Source organism: Tinamus guttatus, unplaced genomic scaffold (genome assembly GCF_059628265.1).
Source record: "Tinamus guttatus ecotype Peru unplaced genomic scaffold, ASM5962826v1 Tinamus_guttatus_pri_ptg000710l, whole genome shotgun sequence".
Lineage (NCBI taxonomy): Eukaryota > Metazoa > Chordata > Aves > Tinamiformes > Tinamidae > Tinamus > Tinamus guttatus.
Window position 1 is genome coordinate 1 of NW_028289244.1, and position 15,635 is coordinate 15,635.

The 15,635-nt window shown below is 36.8% G+C and overlaps 1 protein-coding gene and 1 long non-coding RNA gene across 2 annotated transcripts in view; one reads left to right on the forward strand and one right to left on the reverse strand.

Annotated features, from left to right (window-relative positions):
* Positions 1 to 476: 476 nt before the first annotated feature.
* The window catches only part of TCERG1 (transcription elongation regulator 1), a 29,643-nt gene continuing 14,484 nt past the window's right edge, over positions 477 to 15,635 (reverse strand). The window contains exons 8-18 of the mRNA XM_088536898.1: positions 14,929 to 15,044; positions 13,685 to 13,773; positions 12,755 to 12,915; positions 11,840 to 11,906; positions 10,591 to 10,726; positions 9,506 to 9,595; positions 8,589 to 8,707; positions 6,305 to 6,455; positions 1,880 to 2,044; positions 868 to 1,050; positions 477 to 500 (exon numbers count right to left, since the gene is read on the reverse strand). Of these exons, the coding sequence (XP_088393024.1) occupies positions 492 to 500; positions 868 to 1,050; positions 1,880 to 2,044; positions 6,305 to 6,455; positions 8,589 to 8,707; positions 9,506 to 9,595; positions 10,591 to 10,726; positions 11,840 to 11,906; positions 12,755 to 12,915; positions 13,685 to 13,773; positions 14,929 to 15,044 (1,286 nt within the window). The 3' untranslated portion in view covers positions 477 to 491. The remainder of the gene's footprint in view (positions 501 to 867; positions 1,051 to 1,879; positions 2,045 to 6,304; positions 6,456 to 8,588; positions 8,708 to 9,505; positions 9,596 to 10,590; positions 10,727 to 11,839; positions 11,907 to 12,754; positions 12,916 to 13,684; positions 13,774 to 14,928; positions 15,045 to 15,635) is intronic.
* LOC148591763 (uncharacterized) lies at positions 12,931 to 13,125 on the forward strand. The gene is made up of 2 exons (XR_015914030.1): positions 12,931 to 13,028; positions 13,078 to 13,125. It is a non-coding gene; the product is annotated as an uncharacterized LOC148591763 (long non-coding RNA).

Sequence of the window (15,635 nt, forward strand, 5' to 3'; positions counted from 1 at the left end):
ACTTTTTATGTTAATTAAAAAAGAAAGAAAGCAAACAGACTATGGCAGCTTTCCTAAAATTACTAAACAAGCATTGGCAGACAGAATTACTTTACCTCTGCTCAAATGCAGACAGAGATACCCCACTGACCTGGTTATTTGCTTTCTCCCTTTCAAAAAAAGACATCCAGCACCCTCCTCTGCTATGCATAACACACCATACTAACCGCCTCTGGAAAGGCCTCCCTTGGGATAATGATTTACAAAGAGCCAGTGGGAGCTTCGTTTTAAAGCAATGAGCACCCCTCTGTTCCTAGCTATCCGTGAGACCAGTGACAAACCATTTATATCCTGCCCCTGTACAGACAAAAGACTTCAGTGCTGATACCTGGGACTGACCCCTTGGAACATGCACCAGGAGGCAAGGGTCCAATATAAGCAAATGAAACTTATTTTGCTAATCCAGCCCTCTTAATAGGACATTCACCACACAGCAACTGCTGTCTCACAGGTTAGCTCAACTAGTGGAACAGAGTAAACAGAATACAGAAAGAGGCAGATGAAGACATTGTGTCTGGAGCACAATGAAGAAGGAAAAAGCTTAAACTAGTGAAGTAATTCCTAGCGCTCAGCACAATTTGCAACGGACCCAAAAAAACAAACCCACCAAACCACTACCATAACTAGTGATATTCTGTAGCAGCATTGCAGAATACCGACCCTGAAAACAAAGCATTTTCTTTCAATCACAGGGAAACTCACAATGACAAAAAAGATACAATTTCTTCAACAGGTACTTAACTACAAATGCTGAAAAGCTCCTATACAGCCGACAATTAAAAAACATACTGAAAAGTTCATAGGAGGTGAAAGCTGTTCATGTCTTACCATGTCAGATAGAAGCGCTTTGAAATTTTGGATAGCTTCTTCCCGTTTGTGCTGCTCACGTTCTCTATCAATTTCCTTGGTTTGTTCAGAACGAGCTTTCTGAACCTCCCTTTCTCGTTCACGCAAACTTGCCTCAATGCGAGCTTGTCTTTCTAGCTCCTTTTCTTTTTCAGAATCTAAATTCTAAAATACAAGAACATAACATTTTCTCAATAAAAACAACAAGATGACATCTTTCATGTTTTCATTGGACAGTTAGTAAATTAAAGGATTAAAATAAAATATTACCCTGCATTATCACACTAAGGGCATTTTGGAACAAAATACTCTTGAGTCCAGCCACTTTACAAAGTGGTTTGAGATATATAGATAAAATAAATCACCCTGCTTTAACAGCTGTGTTAAAGTATTAGAAGTATGATAGGGTTTACACTTAGGGCTTACACTGGGAAAAGGGAATTTCGGTCACAGTGCTGATCACAGAGTAATCATTCCTGGGAGCATATTCCATGTGTGCAATGACTAAACTAAATAATTCGGCAGTGCTGTTACTACAGTATTTAGGTGCCTAGTTTTAACTTCAACCATTAATTCACTGGGAGAGGAAGGCAGCAATAAGAGCTTGCGCCAGAAGGAACAACAAAACAAAGCAATGTCCATTCTGCTTGGAGGCAATCAGTTTGGTGTCTGTACTTTCCCAAGTTTTCCAGCTAATCGCTATAAAACGGTCCCTACCTCTCTTGCTTTGCTAGATAAATCCTCCTACATATACACCTACATATACATGGGCACACGTGTGCCACAAACATCTGCAGCAGCAGTAGCAGTACAAGGGATAGCACAAGTATTAAGCTTTCATTCAGCAACACATCTATCTATAAATAGGTGTGGAATGGTATTCTCTTCAGTAAAGAGCTGGAGCACTATTCATTTACCTTCTAGTTAGTTAGTACATTAGCAGATGTAAACAACAGAAGGTGCAACGTAGTATTTCCAAGTGTCACACACATACCTTCGCTATTTTTTCAATATACTGTTTGAAAAGGTCTTCCCTTTGTGAAGAGCTGTCCACTGCTTTGTAACGAGGGTCAGTCTCTACTTTGTCCTTCACTTTGCTCCAGCGAGACTGACTGTCCAGGTGGTGATTAGCCAGGAGTTCAAAGAAGTCCATTTTGATCTATTTCACATACACAACAGGAGACAAACAACAGTACTTGAGAAAGGTTTCACTATCTAGCGGTTTACTTTTAGGAAATAAAAGTCAACTTACCTCCAACAGAGGGAAATTATATTACTACATACCATTACAACTTAGAAAAACATATCCTAGAACTCTGAATTCAGAGATAGGCATGTCTAAGACTCAGTTGTTCTTTGGGACAATTTTGCTAAAGCAGAGACATTAGGAAGATCTGCTAAATCTGAGATGAGCTTTTTTTTTTTTTTTTTTTTTACAGAATGCTTCATCAGTATAGTTTATTTTACTTTAATTTAAGCTTCTTTTTTGAGCTTTTATATATCAAAGCAACAAGTTAATGATTCTATATTATATAATTTCACAACAGCTATACAATTTTAAACAGATCGAGAATTTTACGGATTAATTCTCTGAGTATGCAACAAACAGAGGTAAATACTCAGGTCTGCCAATAAATAGCCAGGCCTTGAGAAGATGGCTCTAACCAATAAGGAGATATCCACATACAGTAATTAAATAATCACATTTAAATGGATACGTAAATACAGGAAAGGTTCAGTGAAATTTTTAGTCTACTTTTTAAAGTGGCAAATGGCATGCCAACACCCCCCACAACGGCAGCACTGTACAGGGCTGGCAGAGGATCAACTATACTAGCTTTTGATCTTGAGCTCAAATTAGCATCATGACATTTTCATCCAAATTCCCAGATTCGGCATCTGCAAAGCAGTTACTGTGCCATTACTGCATCTCTCTCTCTGGGGTAGTTATCTCCCTTGCTGTTGGGAGCACCTTGTGTCCTACAGTTTTCCTTTCTGTTTCCAGCACTTCCTGCTGCGTAGGTCTGGTTTGGCACTCGGGTTGCACCTCCGTGCAGCCAGGGGCCAGGCAGCCTCCCTTGCCGGGGGCTGGAACCCAGCAGTGGCCCTGGGGACACCAAGGGCACGGCTGAGCACGCTGCCTCCACAGCATCCCAAGCCCCCCGATCCAAGGATCAAGGTCCTTCCTCGCAGCAGGCTGGCAGCAGAACTTAGTGGGGACTGCTTAGCAGCCAGTTTTGCTATTCATCTCATCTGTTAAAAAAACAAACCAAAACCAAAACATCCAAACCCAATCCAGCTCTAATGCACAGAGGTTCCTAAAGGAAGAGAACAGATGGACACGTCCATCCAACTCTGGCTTCCCAGCAAACTGTCACACCCTGCGTCTCTAAAAACCACGTGTTTGGTTACAGCTCATTAAGAATGAAGCAAAGATTAGAATCAACATTCTGCAGGCTTAACCACTGATAATTCTAGCCCTTTCAATATTTAAAACACAACTGCAAAAGGCTTTAAAGACCTTTTTCTTTACTATCTCAGAAAGATTAAGATAGTAAAGAGAGACTAGAAAGTAACCGTATCAGTGGAGAAGTCACTCTGTACTACAGCACTAACACTTTTATTTAAATAAAGAAAACAAATGCTAAGCAAACCATTTACTCATTTTAAGATTAAGAATGTTGCTTCAAAATATCTTAAAACATGCATGCAGTATCAGAAATGTGAAGCTTTCTAAGCCATGGCATTATAATATTTGATTTAAATCAAATAATTCCCAGATGTTACTACAGAAGTCTATAAAGTAAGGGCATCTCAAAGTTTAAACAGAAGCAGACTTGTACACACGCAAACTGTGCAAATCACATGTGCATATGCAAGATGTCTTTTAAAATAAATTTCATGGAAAAAAAAAGATTTAAAAATGTGCATGAGGCACGACACTGCTGGACATACTTCAACCCTAGCTGCAGCTGAACCCCAAATCCCTCAGGGAAGAATACAACGTGCAGGAAGGTGTTTCCCAGCAGTGCCAGCAGCGCTGCCGGCCCCTCAGGAGCCGCGAGCGTCCCCCTGCCAGGGGCACCACGGGGCCATCTGCCCTTCTACTAGTGACTGCCTTGACGTCACACGAACACCACTTCCAGACCCTTCACACTCTTACAGCGTGGGTTCAACTTCAGCTGAAAGGGTCTTTCAACCACGCTGCGCATAACACAAGTATTACAGTTAGCATCTCCAATAAAAACTATGGGAGAACACCAAAAAAACAATCAAAAATAGCTTGCCAAGGGATAATCTTTTAAGATTACAGTTTTATGATGTTACTAGCTTAGTATATGCTAAAAACATGACAAGTATCCTGACTAAGTAAAATAATACATAAGTTTCTTTATTATAAAGAAGTCTTGCCACAGGATAGATGACAGTAACCAGCAAAGTGGGTTACAAAATGTGTTTGCAATTAAAAATTGTAGTAAAACTACATGAAGTTGGGATTTGTCCCCGTATGCTGCTTTTGTTCACTCGGAAAACACGGCACAATGCCACGTTTTGGGTAAGTGTGTGAGTGACTGTGTCAGCTACCGGCTTGTAGCCGGTTCCCTGCTAGCCGCAGCATCAATCAACACATACTGTGCTCTCCTCCCAGTGACAGGTAGGGAACTCTGCTTGCTCCCTAAAACATCCAAATGAATAAAAGCAACCAGGTGAAAAGCCAGCTGCTCCATCACCATCCAGGAAGTCATGTGTAAATGAAGCAAGATTAATGCATGAAAACCCTTACATTAAAGATTTCTGTAAAGTTGATCCTCCTTAAGCAAAGATTTTAGATTTTTAAAACAGACTGAGAAAGCTTCAAGTTAAATGCCTTATCTTTTTTTTTAAGTTTTAAATAATTTTAAAGCAAAAGAAAATAAGACTGAAAATATTTCAGAAGTATTTAGATTTTTTTTTTCAGTTAACACATTGTAGGTACAACTCTCATCACTTCACAAGGAAAAAAACTAAAAAAATGTAAAGTACCGGAACTGCGGGAGGCTAAAGTCACCACACAGAGATACCAATTCTTTCCTCACTAGGGAATCCCATAATATTTGCGTGTCAGTGATTGACAGCTGTCAGACTGAACTGATTGACAGGCCGCACAGCACATAACTGTAATGTCTATCCACTTGTTATAAAACAGAATACATAAAATGGTTACAAAAGGCTTTGGGAGAAAAAAAAACATTATTTTAAAAGCAAACAAACATTTTTTCTTAATTTTTCAACTTTAGAAAAATCATGCAATATCAAACAAGCATTTACATTCAACTAGACTATATTTACTCTGCAAGAATGCTTTTAAATCCATATCTGTAATCCTAACAGCATGTAAAAATCTAGTTAGTTTTCAAGCAAACCAATTCTCCGTAAAGCACAATCATCTATTGTAACTACCAGCAATAAACCAAAATTAAAAAAACAAACAAAACTGAGAATGCAGAATCCAGTTAGAAGAACAGAGCACAGATCTCAAGAACAATTGTGCAGAATTCACTCCAGAACCAAGTTGCTCCCAAATCTAGCATGCTACTCAGCATCTCTCGTCTGGAAGGATTCTTGGTAAGTGAAATTTACACTATATTTTTACTATAGAATAAATATTGCAGACTTTAAAAATGTCAAAAATGATTGCATTCGCACAACACACAGGGATGTTTAAGTAAATGGCTGCATACTTTGATAGTAACATTATTTGATGCCCCCTCCATAGCAGTCTGCTTGCCAGTGGTGAAAGCTTGCTATTGACAATGCAGTCAAATGACATTTCAAATTCATTAATCTTTAATAGCTGACCTTTAATTCTAATAAGCAGCAGTATATAAATGGGATATGTTTACTGAAAGATTAAAAAGTCACTAAAGTGCTAGCTTTTAGGTGGAAAGAAAAGCAATGGAAGCTGTTTGAAATTTAAATGGAGTAGCCAGCAGAGAATTTGGAGGTTTCACTGCCTCCATTGAGAGAACAGAGAGGTAATGGTCAGTTCCAAGTTTTCCAGCCACACAGGACAAGTACCATTTTCCTTTTAATGCTTCAAGATATCATCACTTTTTTCAAAAAAAACAAACAAAAAACAGTTATCTTCCCAATTAAGAATGTAACCTTGCTTGCTTATAAAGGCTATATTAAAATCGATTACTTAAGTAAACTCAGTATCACAAGTTTAAGTAACTTCAATTCTATACAGTTTGATAGCCGTCCAGCATACCTGCAAAATTAAAAGCATTAGTTTAGAAAAAACAAATAAAGAGCTGTGAAGTATTTACATTGCAAAACATTTACGGAAAGGAAAGGCATATGGAAACGAAGCACTGGCTTTGTCCCACTTCACTCCAGCTCACACCATTCACACTGCAGGAACTTAAAATCACCTTACCTTCTCACCCCTGGTCTTCGAATCTTCTTTTTCCTTCTTTCTTGCCGCTGTGATAAACTCATTAAACAAGGCCTCTCGATCTTTCATCTTTTCAATTGCCTTGAATCTCGAGTCTTTAGCATGCTTGGCTGCAAATTCACTAAAAGTAGTTCTGCAACAAAATGGCAAGTGAACTAATTTGGCAGAGCTGTTTTTGCTTGGAAGCAGGTTCAGCAGAGAATCATCATTGCTTCTGCTGGAATACGTGTCAGAGAACAAGGGGAAGAAAAACAAAAAAACAAACAAAAAAACCCCAACAACAACAAGAAATCCACCCTGTGTTTTCAGTATAGAAATGCTCAATCAAGGAACTAAGGAAGAGTCAGGTTGAGGCAGACATAGAGGAAGTATTGCTAGAGACAGTTTTTTTTCATAGCTATCTGCAGAATGCGCTGGTTTAGGATAAAAGATTATCATACAACCAAGAAGCAGCAATGAACAAATGCAACTGTGTAGAGAAGTTTTCTTGTGGGCCAGAAGTTCAGCCACCAGTCTGTTCAGGTATTCATTTCACAGCTGTGAAATCTGAAATTTTATAGGCATTCTCTTGCAGCCAAACCATGCTAACAGTGCACAAAGAAAAAACAACTTTTTGGTGTTAGCAAAGATAGAACACTGGCTGAATACAACTTTCTCCTGCAGTGAACACTGCATTGCCTAATCTTAAAACACAAAGAGTTAAAATATTTCAAACACTATGTGCAGAAGCAGCAGCATTAGGCTTTGAACCTATTATATCTATAGCATTTTCCTGACAGATCCTCTCACCTTCTGGACAAGATTCCAACCTCAGTTATGCAAAAGATACAGATCTGCCACTTACCTCAAAAACCAAAAACACCCCCCTCACCCTCCCCACTATTGTGCTTTGTCCAATCTCTGATGCAAATCCAGCCCAAAGAATAGAGACACAGTTGTAATCACATGAGTGTTTTCATCACAGCATGGAAACAGACTTGGAAAATCGAGCCTCCTGTTGCTGTAGGGTAAATTGAAACAAGAAGAGAATTGGGTAGCTTATTTGAAAAGATCAGAAAGTGAATGGACAGCTCCATGAGGAACAAGAGCTGTTTAAGCAAAGTGGAACACGAACTCTTGAGCATGTTGGACTGGGATAGATGATTTTAGAAATAGTAGTCTGACACTCACAGAAACACGTCAATATCTTTAGACAAACACTGAAACCAGAAGACATATGATAGGATTAGACAAGAGAGTCTTTCAACTAGAATTTGTCTCCCCACCTCTTCCCCCCATTATTTTGATAATAATTAGTCCCAATATAACACACTGAAGATACCTTTGGTTTCCTCAGCTTGCAAGACAGCAGAACAGTCAGTGTTAGCCTCTGAATGTGTTAAACTCATCAGTGATTTGTTTTTTCTTAAAACACCTCCACGCCTCCATTCTTCTTAAACTATATGTCAGAATTACTACCCTCGAAAAGTCTAATCTCTTCAAACAAGCAGACAAGTGTATTAAACAAACTTATTAAACAGATTCAAAGTCATTTAAAGGTTAGCAGAATAATGAATTCCACCAAATTTCCAACTAAACCGCTGAAAATTTAAGCTGAAACAAATGAAAGGAACTGTTATTTCACCATGAAATAATTCAGACATGGTAAGACAAAAGATGCTGAAAAAGAACGCTTTAGAGCTCCTCTCGTAACACAGAACGCACTTCACGACCGCATACAAGAAAGCTGTGAAACAAACAATTCTAGCAATAAGATTTAAAATATTAATAAACTTACTGTCATCACTATGCTGTTATCACTGCATGTACACCTGGATGTCAAAGGCATGTAATAATTTGCATATCGAAGCAACCAGAACGTTCTGCAACATTGTTATTAACATACTCTTTAACCAGGAAAACGCACCCTCAGCCCCAAAACTGATGTTTTGTTACAAAGGACCCTTCTTTCTTCCCCCTTTCCTCCTTCCCCCCCATATTTCTCACAGACTAGAAATATTCTTAAGGAGAAACGAGATAACAGGATTATTAAAGAATCCTACAGTGGCACATGAGACTTTTCTCACAATGCAGATATCAAGTTCTATTATTTGATGGTTTAGGGAAGTAGAAACAGGGAAAAGGGAGATTTTAATGATATCTGATCACTTTTTCTCTCTTCTGTGGCAATTCTGAAAGAGGTAACAACTACTTAATCTACCTAATACCATCCAATAGACCTTGTTGTAATAAAGTCAATGTATATGAATGAGAAAGAAGCTCCTACCTTGGATTAATCTTTGCTTCTTCCATCATTTTCTTGAAATCCTCCTTGGCCTGCATTATTTTGTTTTTCTTCTCTTTGCGCTCCTCTTCTGCTCTGGTTTTCACATACTGATCAAACACCTACAGAAACACCACTCACTTTGATATAAAAATACAAACCTGAAGCCACATAAGCTCTAAGAAAGAGGAAAGAAAAATCCTATTTATTTCTTTTTCTCCTATTTCCTTTTCTCCCACCACAGACACAGACAGGGTAGGAAGCACAATTGGGGAACTCCTTATATTTCAATACACAAATTTCTCCATTCTCCTGAACATACCTTGGTTGTGGCATACCATAACTAAGAGACTACGCCTGTAATCTGAGGCTTGTAAAGAATTATTTATTTATACACATTGACATCGTGTTAGCATTTTTAGGTGTCATATGTTAATGAAAGCAGATACTTCCTTATATGCCTGAAATTCCCTGTTTCGCTACAGCAATATGACAAAAAAGATTTCTAGAGTAAGAATTTGCTTAACAATGAAAAAGAAATTGCTTAATAATTATGTTTTTTAAAAAGAGAGGAGCATTCATTCCTCTTCTTTAAGAAAAAATAGATTATTTATTACATTAATATTTTCAGGATAGAGGTGATCCTCCCCATTTCAGTAAGTTTTTGCAATCTCTCTGCACACATATAATCCTCACTATGATCAGATCTTATAACAGCCAGAAAAAATGAAAATAAAACTGACCGACTTATTTCTTTTCTTGTTGGGTTTTTCCATTTCCGGACAAACCCTAATCACAATAAAAATCCTTTGCGACACCCATCACTTAAGAAGATCAACAGGAAAAAGTACTGGACTGAGGTTTTTGGTAAAGCCCGTAGTAGCTTTGTTTAGAAGGGAAGCTAATTTGACTTCTTTTACCTGTTTTCTTTCTTTCGGATTGAGAAGTAAGTAACGAGGATCAAAGACTATCTTGTGTAGCTCTTTCTCCCATGTTGAAAAAGCAGAGACCTTTAATTAAAAAAAGTAGTCAGATTTATGACCAACAATTAAGTTTTCTTAAATATACAGAAGTAATGCAGTCTTGCTTTAAATGTGCAGGACATTTAATCTGATGAAAAAGAAGACAAACTTAGTCTTTAAGGTTGTATCACTAATAGATGATGAGCAGTGGGAAGCTGGCATACCAAGCTGTAACACTAATTGGCTCTGAAAAACTCTGAATAGTAACACACACCTAATGACTCTCATTAAAATCACTACCACTGTGTGACATTTTAAAATCACTACATCAGAAGATAGACTTGAAATTCTGTGTTCTTATATCCCATACCTGCTCTGTGCCTTTTCCAAATGTTCCGAACTTAAAAAATTCCACTATGAAACAAATCTCTGGATTGAAACGTGTTCAAATTTGTCTTAAACTAGCTCTATTAAAACTAGCTCTGTTAAAATTCAGTTAATTTGGAACCAAAATAAGAGCTGTACAAGTAGCTGGAACCACTGTAATTTTTCACAGTTACTATATAGACGCGTAATCTAATAGCCCAATTCAAAGCACGTATCAAGCAGACTTTAAATATAGCTAACTAAAAACACTCTCCCATTTAAGAATATTCCCATAAGAATGTAGGGACTACAGTGGAGCTTGCTGCTTCTCTCACATCACAGCATTTTCAAAGACATTAGTTAATGTGTCCAGTTCCAATTTATTTTCAACTACAGCTTCCAACTAGATATTAATTAAAAAAGAAAAAAAAGTTTTAAAAAATTGTCTTGATACTGTTTAATTTCAACTATTTAGAAATCAAATTTATGCTATAATTGCAACTTTTTATGAAATATGAGATTTTGTTACAAAATTAATTCAGTAATTAGACGAAGGGTGAGATTGTTTCCCTTGCATACAGTAGTGTGGGTTCCAAATAGCCAAGAACTAGACTTTTACCTGAACCTCTCACATGCACGCGCGCGCACACACACACACACACACTTCTGTCTCTGACCCCTCTTTCTAGAAGCATGTCCTTGAACTGTTTCATCCGAGCCTCCAGAGGGACAATGGCTCTCTCTCGAGCAGCTTTAATTTCAGCCTCCATAGCAGCCTCCTTCTCCGAATCAATATCTTTGTTATCATCTTTCCTGGAAAAAAAAAAAAAAAAACATTATATAACTTGAGAAGCCAAGCGTCTACCCTGCAGGTTAGAAATTGAACTACATCAGAACAGAATGGATGTACTAGATTAATCCAGAAGCGAGGGCTTACAAGTCATGGAAAGTTTCTTGCACAGAAACAGTTTCAAAGTGAAACAGCTAAACAGCTATTAAAAGTATTCTTAATAACTTCAGTGCCAACATATGAATCAAAGACAACCAAGGATTCTGTTTTTATTCAGATATCTTGTCAGATATACAATGGTTTATACATTACTTGCACTCACTTGTCTTACTTCCTACTTAAAACCATGAGGCCCTCTAAAAAGGCCATGACTAAGAAGTTAGCTCAAATTGAGAGCAACCACCACAGCACGAAATGCCAGAACACAATATACTTTTTCTATAAAAGCATTTCTGAAAGAAGTGCCTTGTTTGTTAATGCACATTTACTAACAGTAAACATGCTCAGCCTCAAACACAATCTCCTGGAGTCCTAAGTGCAACTAAGTTGACAATCACACCTGAAGACACAAAGATCTAACAAAATAGTAAATCTACTTTTTAAAGGAGTTGGTTCAAGCGACTTACGATGAAGTGATGTGTGTCACTTTCAATAGGTAACATATGCCAAAAGAACTAAACAAGATGCACAATTCTTTATAACAGAATAAACTCAAGCCTTTTACAGAATAATTGATACAAAAATCTAGATGGTTGGGCTTTTTGCTAACAATATTTTTGTTGTCAGAACTGAACAAACAATAAGCATCATAAGGAAAAATTGTAAGGTAACCCACACTGAAAAAAATTCCTTGAGATGAACACACAACTTCTGCTACTTATTTTGATTTCTGATTTTGATTCTGATTTCAAAAAATGATGCTATTTCTACTACATAGTATTTTCAATCCTCTCAAAGGAATACACAATATTTCATCTGCTCATGTAAAATAGCAGAAAAGTGAAAAGTGTGTTTGCTATCTCATTCATGTTATTACCCTGCTGAGCGCAACAGTAGAGGCATTGCTTCAAGGAAAATTCAGTTTGCACAGACCACCTAGCATTGGAAAACAAAACAAAAGAAATCCCAAAACTTACTTGCGCTTTTTAATTTTAATAGGCTCATCTTCATTTGCATCTTCTGCAGATTCATGCTCTTCTCTAACTGTAAACAGATTTCAGATTTAGTATTTCAGATTATAGCTTTATGACAAGTTTGTAACTTACATCTGCCAAGCAGAGGATAGACAGCTTATAGTATTAATGCATTCTGATGAAGGATAGCACATGTTCTTCAGTCACTTTCAGAAAAATACTACTAGGATTTGGTGGCAGGAATAGTGAACTTGTGTTTAAAATGACACTGTCCTCTTATTTCAAAGAAAAAGCTCTGTTAGCCTAAATGTCCTAATGAAGCAAATAAGAATCTTCCAATTACCTAGTTAGGCTTTGCTCTCCTCCAGTGAACAAGCCCAGATGTCATCCTAGGATCATTTATTAGAGATCATGCCAGAAAAAGGCCTCATCCCGAACAGACTCTTATAAGAACAACTGACAAAAATAAAGATCATTTGAAACTGTATTCCAGTAGATGTTCTGTAAATTAAATCCTCTTCTGTAAGTACCCATTCATATCTTGTGATTAGATCCTTTCTGGCCCTAAAACATAATTGCTCTTGCTCATAAAGCAAACAGCCTCTTTTTCTTTTCAGTAAAATCTTTTTTTGTTTTGTTTTGTTTTTTTAACCCAGCTGACATTTCCAAGAGCATATTTTTCATTAAACTTACTAGTATCTATATTGTTCTAACCCTGTTTTTCCTAAGCAGTCTGTAAATCTGCATTGTCACCAGCTTTCCTCATGTAGCCAAGCCAAACTCCAAATCTATGTATACTTTCAATACTGACTCACAGTTTTGTCGCATTTTTAAAATGTTACTAATTGTAGAAATCAACACAAAATAGATGATAAATTACATTCTGATTTATTTAAGAAGCCAATAGATCATTCTTACTAAATTTTTTTCCTTCTTCCATTCCTTTTTTGTGAGGAGGTTCTTGAATAATTTTGTCCACATCAGCTCTTCCAATTAGGTCATCTGGTCGGTCCCACATAGAGAGACGAGTGGTAGGGTTGTAGAAGAAGACACGCTCATCACCAGTCCACACCACGCACCTAAAAATTTAACAGGCAGACAGGAAATCATTTTGTTTTGTCTATACTCCTTTTCTATACCTGTTACCACATGCAAAGACTGAAGTCAGTAAGAATAAGACAAAAAAAAAATTGTGATAAAATTCTTCTCTAAAAAAAAAATATTTGATTTAGCTGAATTAGATTTTGGGATGAAGTGTAGCTGATCTCTTCAATCCTCCCAAAATGTCATCATTAAACTGGATCAATGAAAAGAAAACAAACCAAATCTGACACCCTCTCTGCCCCCAAGACCTTTATCGTGGTCACCTGGGCACTCAAAGATTACAGACAAGGTAACGTTTTCCAAGACCTCCATCACCAGGGGCTGTGTAGGAGTTGAGAGCCCTCAACAGGCAGGGAAAAGATTATGGACCTATTCCTTTCCAAGGTTTAAAGACAGAAGTAGTTCAAGATTTTTCTTGGACAGTGTGTCATATCAGATCAGGAGAAACTAACAGCAGAGAAAAGAGGCTGGGACACACAATCAGTCTGACAACACATCTCATATTACTGCAACTAGTGTGGGATTGCAGGAGACGACCCAACACAAATCACTCACCATTACAAGTGCTAGTGCAGCACTAGTAGCATCGGCTGAAGGACTCCCAAAATAATGTATTTGAGAAAGTAGTTAACAAGAACGGGATATGCACACACAATCACTTTTTCTAACTGTACAAAGACTTGCTATGTAGCAATATGGGATTATGTTTCAATTTGTCAGGCCCTGAGGAAAACTGGAACCTACCATGGGGTTCCTGGAATAGGAGTGGTTGCCACAGGTTTGGCTTTCTGAGCTGCTTTTTCTTCTTCAGTCATTTCTTCCTCCTTCGGTTCCTCAAGGAAAGGAAACAAGTTCCAGGATCCAGACAATAACAAATGGCCAATTTTTAGTTTATAGTAAAGTGAGAAATTTGCTTTAAACAAGCAAGCGTAATTTGAAACAATGCTAATAAGTAGCTCTAAAACATACTTTAATCACACTTGAAAGAGTGGCACTGGGATTTCATCAGAGATGATAATTTCTATTTAAAAGCTCAATTCAGAAAATCTCCAAGTGTTTGCTTAATTTTAACTTCAACAGAACGTTATTTCCTGTACCTTCCTAGATCTGCATAAATCCTTGAATCAAGGCCTACATGCAGTGATAATAGTGTAGTTTTTCAAAGATTTTTTTTCTTATTCTAAAAATTCATTTACTTGAAATGAGATATGGAGTATGAAATAGTGAAAGGTATACAATAACCTTTGTTACACAAAAAGCAAGCAAGATAACAAAAGAAAAACCAATAGTGGTAGTAAAAAGACCTAGCAAATGAATGCTGCATTTTTGCTTGCTAATCTAATTGAAGTTCACAGAAAACAGCATTAAAAAAATATTTTCATTCAAACACTTTTATCATCTTTAAGAACTATGCTTTCTCAGCATGACAAAAATAAATTATTAGAAAAAAAAACATTGCAGTAAAGAAAGAAAACTATTTAAGAGCCCAAAAATGTGCTGTAACACTGTAGCTATTTTCTAGGATGTGTATTCCTAGCGAACTAAATTTACCAGCTGTACCACATAAAGTGTAAGCTTTGTTTCAAGATTGTTCAAAACAAATACATTTTAGAAAATTCATTTAGTATTTCAAACATTCAGGACAAGTATAATCTCTTAGAACATGTTAAGGTTAGTGAGGGAACATTTCATTTATGTAAGTAGCTAACTATTCTTCAATGTTCTAATGAATTCTGTAACTTAACTTACACGTTCCACGTTTTTCTTTTAAAGAGGATTTTTTTCTTAAATTCAAAAAAAAATAATAAAAATATATAAAAGCTATGGGACCAAAAAAGGAAGGCTTTCAAAATCACCCCAGGAATTTAAGAACTCAAATTACTAACCATGGTCTCCTGTCAATATGCCTGGGCTACAGATGCATCCACACCTGTAGGATGTAGGACTCAAAATGGCGATACTGACTATTTGGTTGCAAGGTCTTTTACCTCCTTTATAAGTTCTTTTATAGGTTCTTCTTTTGGCTCTTCTTCTTCTGTCTCCATTGGTAAAGGCTCCTCCGTAGGTTCTTTAATTGGGTCTTTAATCTTCTCTTCCATTTTTTCTATATAAAAAAATAATTTTCCTTAGTATTAGGCCTGAAATACTACAAATAATTACTGAATTGTATCAGAGTTGTTTTTAATCATCATGATTTTACAAGCGCAACAGCACAAGAGCAACTTTTTTTCCACTGCTTTCCACCCTTCTTGTCTTTATAGTGTCTGTTTATAAAAATCAGATTATCTCCTGCAGTAAGATTATTCAGTTTGGAGATAGAAACCTTGTAAGGCAGCCAGTCAGAGTTTGATAAAGCATCAAGAGAAATAGCTGACAAAACACCTAGGTTAACAACATTAACCTTTAAATATTAAAATAAAAGTCATAAAACTCTAAGTTTCAATAAGAAATCCTTAGATTTTGGCAAGCAAATTAAAAATAATTTTTCTTTTTAAATACATCATACAACACTGATGCTCAACTGGAAACATATTCAATATATATGGAAAAAGGGAAGAAAAGATAACTAGAATGCTTCAGCTATGTTGCCAGCTGCTTTATGAGGTATGTACCATTGACAGCAACTTTCCCACATCACGGGGTCAGAAATGTCCTTTGACTTTAAAATTTCTTTTATAAATAACACTTGTTAGTA